This window comes from Drosophila montana, unplaced genomic scaffold, assembly GCF_035044405.1.
Source record: "Drosophila montana isolate Dmon_TW-CO22-7 unplaced genomic scaffold, ASM3504440v1 contig_2397_1, whole genome shotgun sequence".
Classification (NCBI taxonomy): Eukaryota; Metazoa; Arthropoda; class Insecta; order Diptera; family Drosophilidae; genus Drosophila; species Drosophila montana.
Genome location: NW_026997278.1, coordinates 1,148,519 through 1,169,153, shown reverse-complemented (window position 1 = coordinate 1,169,153; position 20,635 = coordinate 1,148,519). Strand labels below are relative to the sequence as shown.

Here is a 20,635-nt window from a genome sequence, read left to right as displayed (position 1 = left end):
CCAAGACCGCTTAGTGAATTTAGAACATTTTGATAAAAGTAGTCTAAGGAAGCTGCGCTGATTAGAACTATAATTGTCACTCAACAATATGTACATTATCATACGTACCTACTTAATAAGAATTCTACTGCCGATAATCTTTAATTATATCGTTTATGTTTTATTTTTATTTTTTCATATTCCAATTGTCATACGTGAATTGCATGACGTGAATTGATTGACCCATCTTTGAACTCCTTCATCTACCTCAATAAAAAAAAAAAAACAAACCAACCAATCAATCAATCAATCAATAAACCAACCAACCAACCAACCAACCAACCAATCAACCAACCAACCAACCAACCAACCAACCAACCAACCAAAACCACCACCACTACCAACACCAAAACAATAAAAAATAACAAATCGAATGAACAAATTAAATGATTTAACTTAATGCTAATTTATCATATATCAACGTAAACGGATTAAAACAACGAATTAAATTTTCCATGATTCAGAAGCTAAAAAGGCGAACAAGCAAAAGAGCAAGAGCCTGACAGGTGAATCACTTAAACAGTTAAAATACTTGTATCTAGTTAGTTTCAACTTACTGTTTTATCATAAAAAGGGAAACACAAATCGACAGATATTTTACAATCAACTAATAAAAGAGTAAGATAATTTTGCACTTAGATATCTTGAAAAATGTGTTCCAAAGTAAACATGGCCAAAATGACTGACTGAACTGACTTATCCATGATTAGGAATTCGTTAAGGTATAATGAGTTTACTTTCACAATGTTGTCTGCAAGGGTATAATAATAAGTTTGTTCTCAACAAATAATAAGTGTGTGCTAATAATAAATATAATACAAATTTGCGGGTCATGCAGGTGAGAATGACGGCCGAATCCCAATAAAAGAAACATCCCATGTGTCGCAGCCACGAGGTGCTAGTGAGGCTGTTAAGTCGGAATCGGACGGAAATCACGTGCAACAGTCCTCAACGCCAGCCCCCGAAACAGGACACAAAAAGGAAAAGTCGGTGCTGCAGGCAAAGCTTACGAAGCTGGCTATACAAATTGGCTACGCTGGTTCCACCATAGCTGTTCTCACGGTTTTTATTCTGATTATCCAATTCTGTATCAAGACGTTCGTGATTGATGAAAAGCCATGGAAGAACACATATGCTAATAATTTGGTTAAGCATTTGATTATTGGTGTCACAGTATTAGTCGTGGCAGTGCCTGAGGGCCTTCCACTGGCCGTAACGCTATCTTTGGCATATTCGGTGAAGGTTAGTGAATCGTTTTTAACAGTTTTTTTTATACCCTGAACACACTGAAAATGGGCATTATCAAAAAATAATATGAATACTAAGATAAGTAATTCAATATATTTATATATATAATGAATTACAAAACCACTTGCAAAAAAGTTCTTAATTGTTGTTTTTGCAAAATGGTAAGATTACGGATTTCATGTTATAAATGCAGAGTGTAATTTGCTTCCGAATTATAGAATAATCTCTTACTTTCTCTTCATCGATTAACAGAAAATGATGAAGGATAATAACTTAGTGCGTCATTTGGATGCTTGTGAAACTATGGGTAATGCCACTGCAATTTGCTCTGATAAGACTGGTACGCTTACAACAAATCGTATGACTGTTGTACAATCCTACATTTGCGAGAAATTATGCAAGGTGCTACCAACGCTTACTGACATACCACAGCATGTGGGTAATTTAATCACAATGGGAATATCAGTTAACTCGGCGTATACCTCCAATATAATGGTAATTTTTATAAATTATTTTTAAACAGAAAAAAAAATCAGTTTCTTATTGCTATTGATTTTTTATAATGCTTGCAGCCTGGTCCGAAGCCGGGCGACATACCAATTCAAGTGGGCAACAAAACAGAATGCGCTCTTCTGGGATTTGTGCAGGCGCTGGGTGTTAAGTATCAATCAATACGGGATGAAATTCCAGAGGATAGATTCACTCGCGTTTATACCTTTAACTCTGTACGCAAAAGCATGGGAACAGTAATACCTAGACCTAACGGTGGATATCGATTGTACACGAAGGGAGCTTCGGAGATCATAATGAAAAAGTTAGTCCTAGACATAGAACACTGTTTTTAGCATTTAAGTTTTTCTCATGGCTAAAAAATATTTTCAGATGTGCTTTTATCTATGGTCATGAGGGCACACTAGAAAAGTTTACACGCGACATGCAGGAGCGTCTAATACGTGAAGTAATTGAACCAATGGCCTGCGATGGCCTGCGCACAATTTCTGTCGCTTATCGCGACTTTGTGCCTGGTAAGGCTGCAATCAATGAGGTGCACATCGACGGCGAACCCAATTGGGATGATGAAGAAAATATAATGTCAAATCTTACCTGCCTGTGCGTTGTTGGCATTGAAGATCCAGTGCGTCCCGAAGTACCAGACGCCATACGCAAGTGCCAACGCGCCGGCATCACTGTTCGCATGGTCACTGGGGACAACATTAACACAGCACGTTCGATTGCCAGCAAATGTGGCATTTTGCGACCGAACGATGACTTCCTTATACTGGAGGGTAAAGAGTTTAATAGACGCATACGAGACAGCAATGGTGATGTATGTATTTACCTATCTCGAAATTATATGGCTTAATGATGTGCGCTATTTTATGTTTTGCTTCACAGGTCCAACAGCACCTCCTTGATAAGGTTTGGCCAAAGCTGAGGGTTCTTGCTCGTTCATCTCCCACCGACAAGTACACACTGGTTAAAGGTTTGAAACTTTTTACATAAATGATGCGTGTGCATACAAAATGTTTTCATTCATATTCATATCCATTTAATTACTTTTTTGTAGGAATGATCGACAGTGCAGTGACTGATAATCGGGAAGTAGTTGCGGTAACAGGCGATGGAACCAATGACGGTCCAGCTCTAAAGAAGGCCGATGTTGGATTTGCAATGGGAATTGCCGGCACTGATGTAGCTAAGGAGGCGTCGGACATCATTCTCACCGATGATAACTTCAGTAGCATTGTCAAGGCGGTTATGTGGGGGCGCAATGTTTATGATTCAATAGCAAAGTTCTTGCAGTTTCAGTTAACAGTCAATGTCGTCGCTGTCATTGTTGCATTTATTGGCGCTTGTGCGGTACAGGATTCGCCGCTGAAAGTAAGTCTTGGTTTCAACCTTTTTTAAATTCATACAAAAAAGAAATGAGAAATTCCGCAAAGATCTGGTCTTCGACCATTCAGTAAATCATACATGATATCTATAATTCGTTTGTTAGTGATATAGTGGTTTGATCAGACATCCATAAGTGTACTTCCCGCAGAAAAAAAAGAGGACCAACCATATGTTTCTTTAAGAGAGCCGTCAAAGAATACTAAAGACATTCATAGACTAGTTTGCATTAATAAGAAAGACAAACAGTTATATGGAGAAATGGGCACGTCTTTATCAACTCACTATATATTTAAAAACCGCTTCAACAATATGGTTAGTAGTATCTAGTATAGGTAAAAAGAGAAAAATGTTTTTGTGCGCGTATCTATGTGTCTACAATAAGACCAATATAATAAAGCAAAAATGATAAATTATCAAAAAAAATTTAGGTCTATAAAAATATGCTAATACCCAATATGAATTTCAATTGCAGGCCGTTCAAATGTTATGGGTCAACCTCATTATGGACACACTCGCATCTCTTGCTTTAGCAACGGAAGTGCCGACGCCTGATCTTTTGCTTCGTAAGCCATATGGACGCACAAAGCCACTTATATCACGCACAATGATGAAAAACATATTGGGACAAGCCCTATATCAGTTGGTCATCATATTTGGGCTGCTGTTTGTTGGTAAGTTAAAGCACTAGCCAGAAAGCAACAAATAATAATATACTAAATGGGCTGGAACCATATAAAGTTTTAAAGAATTGATAAATAAAGTTGTATTTTTTTTTAATAGGCGATTTAATACTCGATATCGAATCTGGACGCGGGCAGGATCTTAACGCAGGACCAACCCAACATTTCACAATAATATTCAACACGTTCGTCATGATGACACTCTTTAATGAAATCAATGCCAGAAAAATACATGGTCAACGTAATGTTATTGAGGGACTCTTTACCAATCCCATATTTTACACCATCTGGATATTCACAATGATTTCTCAGGTCTGTTAATTTTCTTTAGTTACCACCAATGCTTTTTATTTATTGCATTTTATTTTAGGTTTTAATTATCCAATACGGAAAGATGGCTTTCTCAACAAAAGCGCTCTCCCTCGACCAATGGTTGTGGTGTGTATTCTTTGGAATCGGAACACTAGTATGGGGACAATTAATCACTTCAGTGCCTACAAGAAAATTGCCTAAGATATTATCGTGAGTAAATTTATTGTTCATGTTTTTGCTTACGATCGCCAATCAACGTATCTTAATATTAAACCCTTAACTCTCATCACATGAAACACTGTTTTATTTAGCCCTTTCAATTAACAGATACCCCGACATTTAATCCACACTTATGTATTTGTTTTTTGCGCAATCAATAGTTAAAATTATCATGTCCTTTATGCCTCCTCCCTAGCGCTCCCGAGTATAACGCTTGATTCCTTTGTATTGGCTTGCAGCTCACACGCACATATCCACACAACAGATACACACAACTGCAGATAATATATATTATATGTATGCATATTATATTCAAAGTATTTTTAGAGTTACATTGATAATTAGGTTCTTGTTTAAAATATTTTTATTTTGGTTGCAATAAATGTATGTTACGCATGTTATATTTAATAAGAATAAGTATGTTCTGTTCACGTAAGTAATTAAGTATATTAAAATAGAATTAATTAGGTGTAACTATGAAAATAATAAGGTTAATCGATGAACATATTACATGGCACAAATATTGGCTCAGGAATCAAATGTTTTCTTAGAAATATATATAATTCAATACAAATATTGAGTAAATTAGGGTTCAATTGGTAACGAACAGATAATACGTATAAAAAATTATTTTGGTACTAAGTACGAATACTGTGTAGATGGACCGCATACACATAACAAAATCTGCTTAGAAAAACCAAAAAATCATTGGGGTAAATGCTATGTACAGTAGATGGGCACGATTTCAGATTTCAGTCTATAAATTATTAAAACGACCCAATACTCGACCTGCTTTTATTTTCCTTACTTAACATTGTTATCTGTTTAATATTGTGTTCATTAGCTAAAATAATTGACAACTTCAATATTAATCATGGCTGCAACTCAAACAAAATTGGTGGTGACTCGGCTCACGGTTTGAGCACTAAGCATGAATTCCTATAAATGATTAAAAATTAAACAGTTACAAAAAAAGAATTAAATAAATCTAAGACGATATTATTTTTAGCTGTAAAAGAAAAGCTGATGAAAAAGAAAGATTCTTTGAAGTTGCATTATCTATACCGACTGAAAACCTTTGCTGTCTCAGCAATTATGTAAAGTGGATTTGTCAAAAAGACAAATGGAGATATTCGATACAGGTTCTTCCTGTGGGTGTGGCAACAAGTGTAGAGAATGTAGACAATCTTTTACATTTAACCGTCAGAAATAGTGTCTTGTCAATTATATATAAGATAGTTCTGGTTAGAATCATTAATATAAAAAATGGTTTATTTTAGATTTATGATAACCTAAAAGAAAAAATTGTTTTTATTAATTTGTATGAAGCTCGGTAAGCTTGCATTCAAAAAAAAAAAGGATCGAATTATTCATTCCAGTACACATGCCCCAAGCTTTACATTCGATATTGCGGCAGTTACACTTTTTTCCTTTAGCTCCACACTGGGAAATGCACTTTTGAATAACTCACACCTTAAAGCAAAAGTTTTACTTTTTACAGAGCCATAAATCTGTTTTACTATTTACCATGAAACTCAGATTCTCCCCAAAATAAATGTGCATTTGTCTTGAACTTTGGTATTTAAACTCACTTTCAATATTATCTCCTGAAATTTGTATAAAGATCGGACAATAAACACCAAAGCTATTTTAAGAACGCATTTATGTCATAGTATTTAAGGGAAAAGGAAGCAGAGCCGCAGCAGAAAGCAAAGTAAAGTACGTAGAAAACGACCTGCGTGCTTGTGTGATTTTGTATGAATGTAAAGATGAATGTACGAAATGTCAGCTTGGCGCTAGGTTGAGGATATCCCGTAGTTTGGCTCCCGACTAGAGCACTATTAGTTGTTATGACGTTTTGGTGCTACATACATTTGCTCATCACTCACTCATAAGAATAATCGGACAAAAGTTAAGTTATACGAAATACATTTTTGTTGTTAAAAATATCCAATGGATTATCATTTAACTTTACTCTACGTATATATAAACAATGTTATGGAAACATATTGTATATCTGTTATACTTTCTTATCTTCGGCAACTTAAAGATGATTGTTCTTCCTAGCTACTGATTAAATTAATATAATAAACAAATAATATATTTGTGCGTTTTTGTCCTTAGCTCACTTAAATTTTACGCACTGTTAATAAATACATACATATTATTTTAATTTTTCAGGTGGGGTCGCGGACATCCTGAAGAGTATACAGATGCCATGAATTTAGGTGAGGAGCGATTTGATTCCATTGACTCTGATAAGAAACCAAGAGCTGGACAAATTCTATGGATACGTGGCCTAACTCGTCTGCAAACTCAAGTAAGTGTCTTGATTCCCTTTATATTATAAAAAAAAATAGAGTACCGAATATATACATATATATGCAAATAGTTTTCGTTTATTTTTTATCATGAGTTGTCATTTAATTTGATACATTTATCTCAAAATTTGTATTTTTTTCTGAACCTCTACGTAAACTACATTAATAATGGGCATATACTTATATATATGGTTATACCCATGTTTGTCATCCATGAAAAAGTTACAAAGAAAATTAAGTATTTGATTTAAGTTTTAGTCAACAACACCGATATATATGTTTAATAAATATATATACCTATATATATATATATACTTGCATAACACATATGCCATTAATCCGTGATATGTTAACCATTTTCGTCAACTGGTCGCATGCGAACATTGGTATGACGACCGAATTTCAAATATGAACTGAGTTTAAAAAGTTTGATCAATTTTTCCAACACGTATGATACCATACTAGAGATGTCAAACTATCAATAGTATCTACGTTAAAAAAGAAAAAACTTATAATATTATTACATATTGGATACGTTCACCAGGAAATATTCTCCCAGATCACAAAAACATAATACCACTAATATCTATATATCAACTCCGTTGATGACGAAACTCTCAATTGTGTAATTGGCGGCCTAGAAGCATTGTCATTCTGTTTACTTCAAAAAGCTGATAATCGATTTACCTTTAATAAAAATTATGGACAACTCAAGTAATAAATTAAATCAACTATTTGTAATTATTATTAAGTTGTTAAATACGAGTCCGGTAGTCCATAAATATAAAAAACTCTGATAGCAGATTCACAGCAAATTAGCATTCTATTTGTATGATAGATAAATGCTTTTGTATCATAATACAAAAATTTAGTATCATGATACATCATCAGTTACAACGTGAACGTGGCAATTAATACTGACATCGATATTTTGTCATCTCTAGTACTACGACTGGAGCATTAACAGCTCCATGAGGTTAGTTGTGCGTTCGCATGCACCAATAAAAGAACATACAAATCTATTTTTTAATTTGCAAAATTCAATTTAATAATGTGTTTATTCATTATGTTGACCATACATATTATTAATTTTTATTTTTATTATTTTATTTAAGATGTGTGCAATTTTTTGTTCATTTGGTTTGCGTTGATATAATTTAACTCATTCCGTGTTCCATGTATTGATAGATTCACTATATGAACTGCTCTCAGTGCTGACAAGCTGTGACATACATTTTGATCGGCTTCGTAGGCCCCATTTCCCTTAAATTTTAGAAATAAGCGGCTTACTTGAGTACGGAACGAAATAAGTTTGGCGTGCCTTTTTTAGACGGGAATTGATTAAGTATTTTTGGAATGTAGAACTCGTTTAATATGTATATGTTCAGAATATATATATATATATATATATAATGTGATCTGCAAGCGACAAGTATAACGACATGTAGATAAAATCTAACTACTAAGATTTTTAAGTAACAAATATAAATATATATGTAATACTTTAAATACTTGTCGCTCACAGTTGACATTTAGACTCAAAGGGCTCTAGTTATAGTAACAAACCATACATCGTCTTCTTTTATTCTCTTGTTTCTCTTTCGCTGTCTCTTTCTCTCTCTCCCTATCTGTCTCTCTCTTTCTCAAACACTGTCTGTCTTTTGATAATAGTTTTTTATATATCTTCGGTCCATTTCTGGAGCTTGTTCTCTATTTCACTGTCAAATTTTTTTATTCTAGTCTATCAATCGTATTTGTGTCTAGATTCCTGAATGCTAATAAAATAAAACTAATATTTGATGTTCGTCGAGTGTGTGTTATCGTGGAATGGTGCATATGCACATGACAGTGTTTAACTAGCTGTAACTATCATTTTCCTATACCTTTTGTAACATCTAGTTCTTTAACTCAGTAAATTAAATTAAATCAAGACGTTGTGTTATCGAAACTCTTGACAAACCACTATTCCGGATTGATGAAGTAAGAATGATGTATGTTATATATGAAAATAGCGAAAGAAAGAAAATGTCAAATCCCTTAATTTATCGTATTATTCAATACACCTATTGTCCGTTATTCGCTGTTCAAAACTTCGAAGAGATATGCGAATCCATACAACATACAATGACGAATATAAATAGTAGTATATGGTTTAATTTAATATCATGGATTTAAAGTTTCTGTAGTCAGGTCGCGATACCCTCACTGGCACAAACAAAACCAGAGTCACAGCTCTACCCGCACACGTTCGTAAAGTCGCTTACTGCTCAGCATGGTGAACTTCACTTTTCCAGAACTCCCATGATTCCTCTTTCCCCCTCTCCACATCGCGTTTTCCTTTTGAGGAACTAACTTTTTTAGAAAAGTTATGTTTTTATGCCTTCTTATTGTTTTATTTTTTTCTAAAGCCATAGAACACAATTCACATTTATTCGTTTTCTTTTCAGAAACAATTTATTTATTTATATTTTTCTAAGGGTTTAAGTTTTCATAAAATCCATATTTTTCCTCCACCGCATGAATATCGTAAACCATACAAAGCTTTAAATCTGTTATTTCAATGATATATAGTATGCTATTAACTTCCAACTCTCTATATCATATATGTACATACCATACTTATAAGCCTACACAAAAGCATTCCCATAATTTTTACCTGGGTTAGGCATACCCATCTTCGGCCTTTCGAAGCTTTACATGCTCTTTCAAAGCTATTAAAACCTGGAAATTGATTTGAAAACTTTGTCTGTTGTTTGTAGTTTTTTTTAACTTATTCGGGAAAAAAATTGGAACTTTACGGTTCTAGTTAACAGATTATTTGGGTTAGGGTTATTTGTTAACATGAAAAACCCTCACTGAGCTTAATTTTATTCAGGCTTTTCATAAGCGTAACCTGCGGTAGTTTTCCGATCGTGAAGTTTATAACATTTTAGGGTGCGTATTTAATTGTGTAGATTCGCAGAGGTGTATTGTAACAATTATAAATTGACCTAAATAGGTAATGGAAAAATTATTGAAAGATTTCGGGCCCCTATTTGTTACAGGACACAATAGAAGTGAAAGAGTGTGATAAAATCAAGAAATGTAGAATCCTAAATGGTTGAAAGTAAGATTTACAGATTAATTCCTTACACGCTACTACTTTATAAATATATTATAAAATTTATAATACTCATTTCATTTTTTCGCTCTCCTTTTAATATGCTTAAAAACAATCCCGAACGATTGATTGAATGAATAAATTGACGTAAAACGCCACGACATAAACAAAATTATATATTATAAATTACAAATTACAAAAATTAAACCAATTTAACAATGCCAAAACCCAATCTATATATAACGCGTAAATCTCAACTCACCTCCAGATTTCAGTACCGGTAAGAAAAGTGTATATTCATTTATTTATTGGCAACTAGACGATGTTTTGTCATGTCTCCTGCTTAAATTCCGATTTCCGTATCCACTCCTATTCCTACCAATCCTGTTTATTCTACACTTTAATTTTTCTTCTGTATTTATATTTCTTCTGGGTAGTGCTTTGTTTTTTCATTTATATTATCATCTATATAATATATGTACAATATATTACATACTAATTCCATATTACGTTATTGTACAAACATAAAAGATAAAAACGTTTATAACAAGAAAGAAAAGTTGTCTGCGCAGAATAGCAGAATTCCGATATGTTTTTTAACATTTGCCACACAATCATGATTAGTGACAAGAACCATCCGTCAATTGTCAATATGAGCGATATTATATTTGTTTAACAATGTTTAACAATATACAAACATATACCGCTTTACCAAGATGGATTCAAAACAGAGCGATATTAGAAATCAGACAGACTTAGCTATACCAGCTGAGGAGTCATATATGTACCTTAAAGGCTATATTTCAATGCGTTACACATTAAGTTACATATAGCTTGAACCTATATGTTACATTTAGTAAAAAAAAATAAAACATTAAAATGTTACATATTTCAAAAACTGATTTGAGAACCATCTAAATGTATTTTTAGATTTAAAGAGATCTGTCTGATTATTAGATTTTTAATAGCATAGTATTATTGACTACATTCAAATAATTGAATGTTTCCGTTCTATGCCAAGTATGTAATATATTTACACTCTCTATGAAATATACTTACATATTTACCTCTTCAATTTATAAAATTTGTTTTGAATGTTTGTATGTAGTGCTTTGTGTCATAATTGATCTTTAATGTACAAATGTATACAAGTGCACCCTGTTAATTCGATCATCCTAACTTAATTCAACGCAGAAGTATTTCCATTCGATTACAAAACATATGCGGCATGTACCATGAGTGTATGTATGTATGTGTACATACTGTATTATAGAACAAGAGAAACATAAACATAAAAGAATTCGGTATGTCCCTATCCAATCCAAATCCTGTTATTTGGTTAATTCTATAACAAATTCTATAATAGTTAAGATTATCGTTTTGTTGGCGTTTCCTTTGACCTCACAATTTGTACTCTTGAGAAAGATCCCTCTATCTTTCTAATAATAATTTATTTCGATAGTCAATTTGGCAATGGCAAACAGAAATAAAGTTTATTGCGTTTGTAGGGTCGGCCCATTAGCCGTTTGTCTATATCAACAAAATTTATTTTGCCGTTTATAAAGCTAGTCACTTGGAATTTTAAATATGGAATATATATATTTATATATATTATATATATATTTATATATATTATATATATATTTATATATATTATATATATATGTATATATATTTATATATATATATATATATTTATATATAAATATTTATATATATATATATATATATATATATGTATATATATGCATATACACTTTATTTTATATATATATATATATATATATATATATATATGCTCTTGCGTAAACAGAATTTTACTCAGTCGATTGAACTCGAATGCAATGTTTCTTCTTATTTTTGATAGACTTTATATTTTGAACTTAATTTTTTAAGCCATTTGCTCAGTCAGTCATTTTATTTACTAATTTCTCGAGACAATCTAAGAGAGAAGTGCCGAATTTAGTATATATACATCGATGAATAATATTTCAATTGTTTGATAACTATTCTATTTCGCCAAACTTTTTTGCAATTGAACAATGTCTTTTGGTAAATACATACAACAGAATTTTATAAATTTGCAAATATCATATAAACCCCGAAGATATTTATGAACACATTTCTTATATAATTTGACTGAGGGGAAAGAGACACAGCCGCTGCGTAAGGTGCGTAGCTTTGGTGCGTGTGTATGTGTGTATTTGTGTATGTTGTCTCGAAAGAAGTTAGAATGTATGTTATGGCTACTCAAAGCTGAGTGCAGGCTAATTTTGACATTAGGTATTGTGAATAAATAAATATATTATTTATAGTTGGAATCTATATATTAAAAAAAAAAGTTTGTTTCAGACAAAAGCTCAAAATTAATTCTATTGATTTCGTGTAACAAACTATTACATCAGATATTTTCTATGTAATCATGAATATCACTGCAAGTTCTCGGTTCGCAAAGTGTACACGAGTATATTGATTTTATGCAATGTCTGTCTGTTCGACTTTAGAGTTATATTTAACATAAAATATTTAATATGAAAACGTTGACATGTAGAAAACCACATGCGACAGTTCGATGCATGCTAATCACACAGCGTGCGGGAATTTGAACACATTAATCTTAAAATGAGTATACACATATCTATACTACTATATATATATATATATATATATATATATATATAATTGTTTTCTAAATTCTTAGCCTAAGAATTTTGCAAGTGTGAGTTTCAGTGGGAATCACTCTTTTTGCCCTTGCAAACCCTCTCCGAGTTATTTTTTATGAATAAATTTCGTTTTCTATTGTATGTTAAAACGTTGTAAAACGCATTTTATCACAATATCTAAAATATTTAATTAAATTTTAATGTTTGAGAAGCCTTTTCTACATTAATATAAGTGATTTGCATTTGGATATGCGGAAACTTGACAAAACCACCCTTTTCTTTAATTAATTTAGAATTGAAGATAAAGTCGCGGTGGTTTTAGCTAATAAACATATCATCCATATCGTATTTGTATTAGTGTCGTTCTTTAATATCCTGTGGCTTGGAATACTTTGGGACTGCTCTCAGTCGAGATTTTCACTTAAGATATTAAACTAAAAACTATATTCTTGTGAAAATAAAAGTGTCCAATCGGCAATAGGTCCACTGGTCTTTTATTCACTAGTTTTTTAATCCTTAACAAGGAATTTGACAGTCTTAAATTTTCCACATTTGCACGATTAAAATTATGCTGATTTTAGATCATGTTTTTCACATCTTTTTTATTATTCCTTTTACCTTTGTGTTGTCATCATGAATAAAACACATTTTTTTATTTTATTGTTGTTTATATTTGTTAGTCCTGAAATTGCCAACCAAGGACCAAATAGAACTTCAATCTTTTGCGTAGACTTTAAGTAATGTCTGAATACTCTTGCAGACAATATTATAATATATTCCGTATCTTTCACAATTATGTAAGGTATATTTAGATGACCTTATGTCTGGGTCGGCCGCTTATACTCTCTTTTCTGATTGCACGTTCGGTATGCCCGAAGATAAGGAATTCATTATTGTTTCATCATACATGCAAACGTTTATATCTTTAAACTTCTTTTACTTGTCTAGTTTTTAATTTTTTTTACGTTGGTGGCATATAAACACATATTTAGCTTTCAACTTGATTTAATTAAAGTAATTATCAGATATTTGTTGTTAATTTTTGTAATTTTTAAGCCGGCGGAACCAATACGAGAGACTGAAGTGTAATTGACATTTGCAATAATAAGCATCAAGTACTTATGTAATGATGTAATACACTTATACACATAAGCATAATCATATATACAACTACACATACAGATACAGACGTACCGCACGCTATACACCATGTCACAAAAGTATTGAAAATATTTCCTATAATGCATAAGATACATATATAACTACATACATTATAGCTACTATCGAAATGGTTAAATCAAATATACAAACGGCATGCATAAATAGAAGATATAGAAAAACAGTAGAGCGATTTAAAAAAAAACTAAAGAGCAAATCAGTATTGCGGTACATTAGGAAAAAACGGAGCTAACCATCAAGGCAGTATTCAAATATAGAAGGAAGGAATAACCTTAGCAAGGAATAACCTTAGCCTTAGATACCCTTAATGTTAGGATGAGTCTTAACAATAGCTTCGATCGGTAAAACTATACTTTCATATGAATGTATGTAGATATGTATGTATGTAATAATATAATAATGAAGTAAGACGATACATTAATGGACACTATGACGAAAGTGAATATGTGATCATGAAGTCAAGCTATCAACATGTTTCCCAACTTAATGGGTTTTTATTGTATGGATATTTATGGAAAGCTTTTCTTTTATTATATTAACAAAAAAATGTTAAAGATAAATTAATTCATATACATACACACATACATATGCATGTACATATACATATACATATACATATACATATACATATACATATACATATACATATACATATACATATACATATACATATACATATACATATACATATACATATACATATACATATACATATACGATTCTTATCGAGACACCATAATTACCCCGGGTAAAAAAATGAAAATCATTGTACACGTCTAAATACCAAGAGCTTATTAGGGTTCAGTGAATTTATTACACATGCATTTAGTTATCATAAACATGCACACAGCTACAGACGTAAATACAAACATCTAAATGGAAATTGATAGACATGCTTCTCGCAAGGCAACAAGAAAAATAAAATTGATGCATAGATTAGCCACATAGCGTCAGTTGTTCGTCGGCCGGTATTGGCTAGTGAATTTTTGTCGATAACTGCCAACATCAACCATACATCGGCATAAACAACAGCATCAAGATAAAAGAAATAACTACAACTATAACAACCGAAAACAACAACAAACAGCATCAACAGAACAAGGTCTACTCCTTTCTACTACTATCTGCTATGTCTATGAACTACTTATATTCTACAACTACTACTATCTACAACACTTCTAACGAGCATTGAAACGTATGTAATTTAAAATTTTGAACTCTTATACAAACCCAAAACCACCCTTTCAAAGTAAAATACAAACAGTATGTATATAAGTTTGTTGCGTTTATGCTACGCAAGTGTATTGTTAAATAAATGAATAAATTCAATTAATAAATGAGTTGATGATCATGTTCAAAATGAAAGCCTATTAAAACCAAATTTTGTTTTGTACATTCCGTTCTTTATTGCTAAAAATATTTTAAATTTGCTTTGAAACACAATATCTTTATAAAAATTAAAGGTATGGGTTGTTGGAATATAGGAATTATGTAGCATGAACACAACACTTATACATACATATTGATTTGCTATTTATGTAGTAAAGCCCTTAACCTTAACTTGCCGCCTTATTTATCTCTTTTGAGCATCGTGCGTAATACTTACATCCATTCCGGCCACATAGTGTATAGATTTTTTCGCGGCACCAACAAAATAAATTCACCTTTCATACCACAATTTACATTAAAATCGAAATCAATTCACATTAGGAAAATCCTGCCCGACAAATACAAAGCTTTTACGGAATACAGGCAATACTATATGTATTACTATATGACACCAACATTTCTGGATTATCAAACTAATTCGGCGAAATAGGTCGCTAATAAATGTAAATTTGAAAGTAAAGTTTGCATATAAATGTCGTATGTTCGAGTAATAATTTACCTTATGTGTAAAAGGGCTAAAAGCTTACTTAACTACGTATAAATCATCAAGGTGTATGCTAGTCTAAAGTATATTTGTCTACTGATTCTGATCTAATTACAATACTTTGATTTGACAAATATTAGAATTTTGTGACCTTAGATGTCAAGAATGAGAAGGATTTCTTTAGTAAGCAGACATAAATTTTCTTCCATTCAAAGTATTATGATCAAAATTGCTTACTCAATACTGTGATTTTACTATAATCCTAATATAATCTTCTAAAACTGAATATGTCGATAAAGGTTAGATTAGCATATCGGTATTTTCAATCGTTATATAACTACAATGTATTATATACGGGAACCTAATTTAGCCAATAAGTATTTAATACACGTGCTCACATGTAGGATGTAGATCGGTCAAAGTCAATGAGTAGTAAGATAGAGCAGCAGCTGAGTGAGTCTGTGTGTTTGTGTGTGTGTTGTATTTGTGGGTGTTTGTGTATGTTTGTGTATGTGTTGAATGAGAGAAACTAAATGTTACTAAAACAATTTCCTTTCCTGGTAAGACAATAGTCACATTAGTTTTGTGTGTATTAAAATGGCGTTTTTAATCAATTATTTTGCTTGAATATTTATTTTTATTTTTATTGTTATATACTGCTTCTCCTAAAAGCGGAGCATATAACTTATGCACATGTGTAAACCAGTCGGCACTTCCAGGAATCGGAATATGTTCCCATGCCCTAATACACTGATTACACTCGCTTACCAACTTGTATGTATAAATATGTATACAGATGGATGATGAATGTTATTAATTTTTATTTCTTTTTTTACCTAGTATTACGTTAAATGAGTATGCACGTACTATTCTTTAAAACTCCGACTCTGACAGTGTACTAAATACATACATATGTACACACATGAACGGGTCATTTAAATGAACTGCTGGACATAATGAGTTATTATTGTACTAAATCGATAATTTTATTTACTCGGTCCTGAACAATATATATATATATACCTCGCGGGTAACTGCATATTTGAGAAATGAATAAATTATTTGTGTCGTTCATAAACGGCTGAACAACCAAATAACTGAACAAAACAAATCGTTCATGATGTTTATGAGTATAAATAAAATTATCGCTTCAGTTCACGACTCGACGAACAACTTAACTTATTCACAAAATTAAGCTACAAGTCCCCACTCTTATAAGTTTATATGTCATAAAAATACATAAACTTTATGTAATGTATGCACGCCTGTTGTTCAGTGGATGTATAGTCTTGCATCAAAACCTTCTCTTGCCTTCCCTTACTAATACTAAAAATATATTCTATCAAATTGCTTTACTGCTTTGCTTTCTTGAAGTCTACAAAAATTTCCCCATTCTAATTATTATGATTTAATGCCTTTAATTCGTTCCAATGGTCCATTGCGATTAAAAACAATAAATAAAAAAAAAAAAGACAAAAAGAAAATGCCATCGAAAGCCACGTGCCTTCGAATGTGTCCGTTTCTTCATGTGGTGTCCGTTCTATCCGTTTTTGGATGGAAATCCTTTCAATTATTTAAGAGAGAGAGTCTCTAAACTTGCATGCTATTTACGTGCAAGCTATTTATTCCAATCCCGCCTACCCCGAGGGACTACTGATTGCATTGTAAGAAATAATTGTTTTTCTTATTTTTAGTTGTTAATATTTGTTTTTGATTTGTTTTGTTATGGCTACTTATTCTTAATTTGTGCATACGTGCAAGTACTAAAAATACTCAATTATATGCTTACGTACATACATATTTATGCGTTGAGTATACATGTACATACGTATGTATGTAAATATATACCAAAGGCGTATGTATGTGTGCATGTATGTGGCCTGCAAATAGTGAGTGTTATTATGCTAATATTTTTTATGCTTATTTTGTTGTTTATTATTATGTTTCCGTTTCTGTTCGTTTGTTGTCTAATTTCGTTTGTTTCAGTTGCGCGTGATTCGTGCATTCCGCTCGACCCTGGAAGACCTAAACGAACGGCGCTCAATGCACAGTTTGCATAGCTTGCGTAGCCCCCGGACGGGCATGCCAACAGGCAGTGGTGTTCACCCGCTCTACAATTTAAATCTGTTGAACCCCAATTACAGCAGCAAACAGCAACAGCACCATCAACATCAGCAGCCGCCGCCGCATCAGCAGCAGCAGCATGTTTCTAATGCAACTCTGCCTTCCGATATATCTTACATAGACGAAGATCCACAGCAGCAGCAGCAGCAGCATCAGCATCGCATTTTGCAAAACGGAGTCAATTCCTCTGCATCCACAGCCAACCTTACACCCCCCTCACAGCAGCATTTATCATCACATTCATCTGTTCGATCTGCTGGCAGCGGCTTCGGTGACGTTGTCCTGCAGCAGTTAAACGAACATCAGCCAAAAAATGGACAGAACGAAACACGAATTTAAGACAGAGGCCACCTCCAAAGACAATATAAATACAGTCGACGCTGAGAGCACACTCTATTTATATAGTATTTTACGCTCCCTAAGCTGTGAGCGCGAAAGTACCGATTTGATTTTTGTTCGCAATTTTCTGATTAACTAATCTAAGTATTTATATTGTCTTTGCCTTCTTCATAATCTAAAATCAAAAGATATATACATAGATATGTTATGTATGTGCGGATGTATGATGTATGTACATATAAAACTAACCAGACTGCTGGCCATGTAATCGATGAAATATACATACATACTTTTATGCATACGCTCATATTCATATTCCACGCTCTGTCATATACCATATTGAGATTCACACACAAATGTATATGTATATGTATATAAACATACATCCATACATATGTTTATCAACGAACACCCCTGCGCGCGCATTCCCAGGCATATTAGCTATACATACACGTACACATACATTTATATATACATACATATATATGAAGCGTGTTTGTCGTATCCCGATAATTATGTACTCAATAAGATACCTAATTAATTAAATATTAACGCTTAGCAAATGTTATTTAATCGCATGATTTTGTATACTTTTAATCTTTTAATTTTTATATACAATTAATATTATTCTTGTGGAACTCGTATTATTAACTATATGAAAAAAAATCCAAACAAAATGTGCATCATTATTTGCTTGGTGCGTGCGTGTATGCGTATGAATGAGTTAAAGGATCAGACAACTGTAAGAACACAGTATTCTAGGGTGGATGTGGAATCCGAAGTTACGGCAAGTACTTACCAACGCAGTTCATAAAATACATACTTAATAGAAATCTAAAGTTAGGCAATATGAATCGCCATATGCGTTATGCTCGGGTACGAAGCAAATATCTTTCGCATAATAAAATAAAAATAATTTTACAAACATTCAACATTCATTAACAATAGCATACATCTAAAGGGTTCGTCTGTAACTGTGCTTGTTTTAAAACGACAGATACGCCATGTGAGAGGCGTTTGCTTAAACTTATGTATATGTGTTTGAAAAAAATATGAAGCGCGAACTCAGATACACTTTGGTAACTTTTAGGACTAAAGAATCTTAAAGGACAAACCCCTGTTTGATGTGAAGTGAGGTATCATATTTGAACAGAGACTGGCTTATGTATACATACATATTTGTGTACATATAATCTATATTTCGTAATTTTTTATATGCGATGAAGAATGGACAGCAAAGTATCATGTACAATAATCGACACACACTTCAACTTATTTTCAAAAGGACAAATACGTACTTACGTAAGAGCTGGGATGGTCTAATTTTAGGTAACTTCAGTAAACATTTTAGCTTTCTCTCAGCTCAGCTCTGACGGACAGGGCTGTGCGTTGATCACCAATTAGTCAGTCACTCAAGAAACAGTTTTATATATTGAGATACCATTTTAATATTCGTTGATTAATACGTTTTAAGTCATGTATACTTGAACTATGAATTGTTTTATTTACGCATTCAGCATACATTTAAGCATAATCTTCAATCAACAAATCATTCGGCGCACCATATGTATAATTTAGTAATGTAGTCTGAGTATATCCTTTTATATTCTTTCGGTGAATATGAAATTTTATATTTTCTACACAAATTTCTATTAATAACATTCCGAGATTATATCATTGTTTACAGTCGGTATTTACCATACTATCCATACTGATGTAATTTCTAGAAGCGTGCACACTATTACCATCTCTATATATTCAACTGTTTGGCCTGACTGACTGAGTGCTGATCAACGCACAGCCCATCCCGTAAGAGCTAAGAGGCTGAGTTTGAAACCGATCGGTTAGTAAAAAATTGCCTTAAACAATTTTTCGCTAAATTTCCACAGTTTCGGGTGATATTTCCAATATCTCTTATTCACGTAATCGTTAAAGCTTACATTCGAAACTTCTTCCATTTAAATTTTGACCGGCATTTTTTATCCAAGAGGGGTGGATTTCGCGAAATGAGTGAAACTCGTATCAGGTCATTTTAAAAACATCTATAAAAATTATTTTGAAGCCGGTCGGATGGTAAATAAGAAAATGTTCATTCAGCCGTTTTTAAGTCAATTTACCAGAGTTGGAATGCACCAAAACCTCCAGACAAACAGTTGCTTGTATAGAGATTTATGTTGATGCGATCCGCAAAAATGTATGCAGGTCTAAGATGTGAGGGACATGAAATGAATACATATATTTGGATGTAAACTAATTCAGTACATACCCATATAAAATGCATAGGTTTATGACGCCCTACACTATACCATACATGTACATAGACACACAAGTACATTCACAAATACAAAAAATACATAATTACCTATGTACATATTTCACAATGGTGCATTTATTTTAAATTCGATACTTTATTCACAATATATATTTATGAGTTTTTAAGACAGTCAATCCCACTTCACATACATATATATATATATACACCTAGCAATATATACCCAAAATTCCATTCCTCTTTTATATATATATATATATTTTATATATATATATATATATTATATATATATATATATATATATATATATATATATATATATATATATATATATATATATATATATATATATTGAACTAATCCAAAAACA

The 20,635-nt window shown here is 32.3% G+C and overlaps 1 protein-coding gene and 1 long non-coding RNA gene across 12 annotated transcripts in view; both read left to right on the top strand.

Annotated features, from left to right (window-relative positions):
- PMCA (plasma membrane calcium-transporting ATPase 3) overlaps positions 1 to 20,635 on the top strand; it is a 29,052-nt gene that overhangs the window by 5,332 nt on the left and 3,085 nt on the right. For 2 of the 11 annotated variants that reach the window (XM_064681622.1, XM_064681621.1), the window contains exons 6-17: positions 504 to 545; positions 878 to 1,281; positions 1,540 to 1,782; positions 1,860 to 2,101; positions 2,170 to 2,614; positions 2,683 to 2,770; positions 2,855 to 3,168; positions 3,656 to 3,854; positions 3,964 to 4,175; positions 4,234 to 4,385; positions 6,576 to 6,714; positions 17,517 to 18,920. In XM_064681622.1, coding sequence (XP_064537692.1) covers positions 504 to 545; positions 878 to 1,281; positions 1,540 to 1,782; positions 1,860 to 2,101; positions 2,170 to 2,614; positions 2,683 to 2,770; positions 2,855 to 3,168; positions 3,656 to 3,854; positions 3,964 to 4,175; positions 4,234 to 4,385; positions 6,576 to 6,714; positions 17,517 to 17,993 — 2,957 coding nt within the window. In that variant the 3' untranslated portion in view covers positions 17,994 to 18,920. Of the gene's footprint in view, positions 1 to 503; positions 546 to 877; positions 1,282 to 1,539; positions 1,783 to 1,859; positions 2,102 to 2,169; positions 2,615 to 2,682; positions 2,771 to 2,854; positions 3,169 to 3,655; positions 3,855 to 3,963; positions 4,176 to 4,233; positions 4,386 to 4,555; positions 4,796 to 6,575; positions 6,715 to 10,083; positions 10,096 to 13,534; positions 13,894 to 17,516; positions 18,921 to 20,635 lie in introns of those variants that run through there. The other 9 variants (XM_064681628.1, XM_064681626.1, XM_064681629.1 and 6 more) reach the window with 8 other exon arrangements.
- On the top strand, positions 13,940 to 16,803 carry LOC135427904 (uncharacterized). Its single transcript, XR_010436159.1, has 3 exons — positions 13,940 to 14,852; positions 16,203 to 16,304; positions 16,371 to 16,803. It is a non-coding gene; the product is annotated as an uncharacterized LOC135427904 (long non-coding RNA).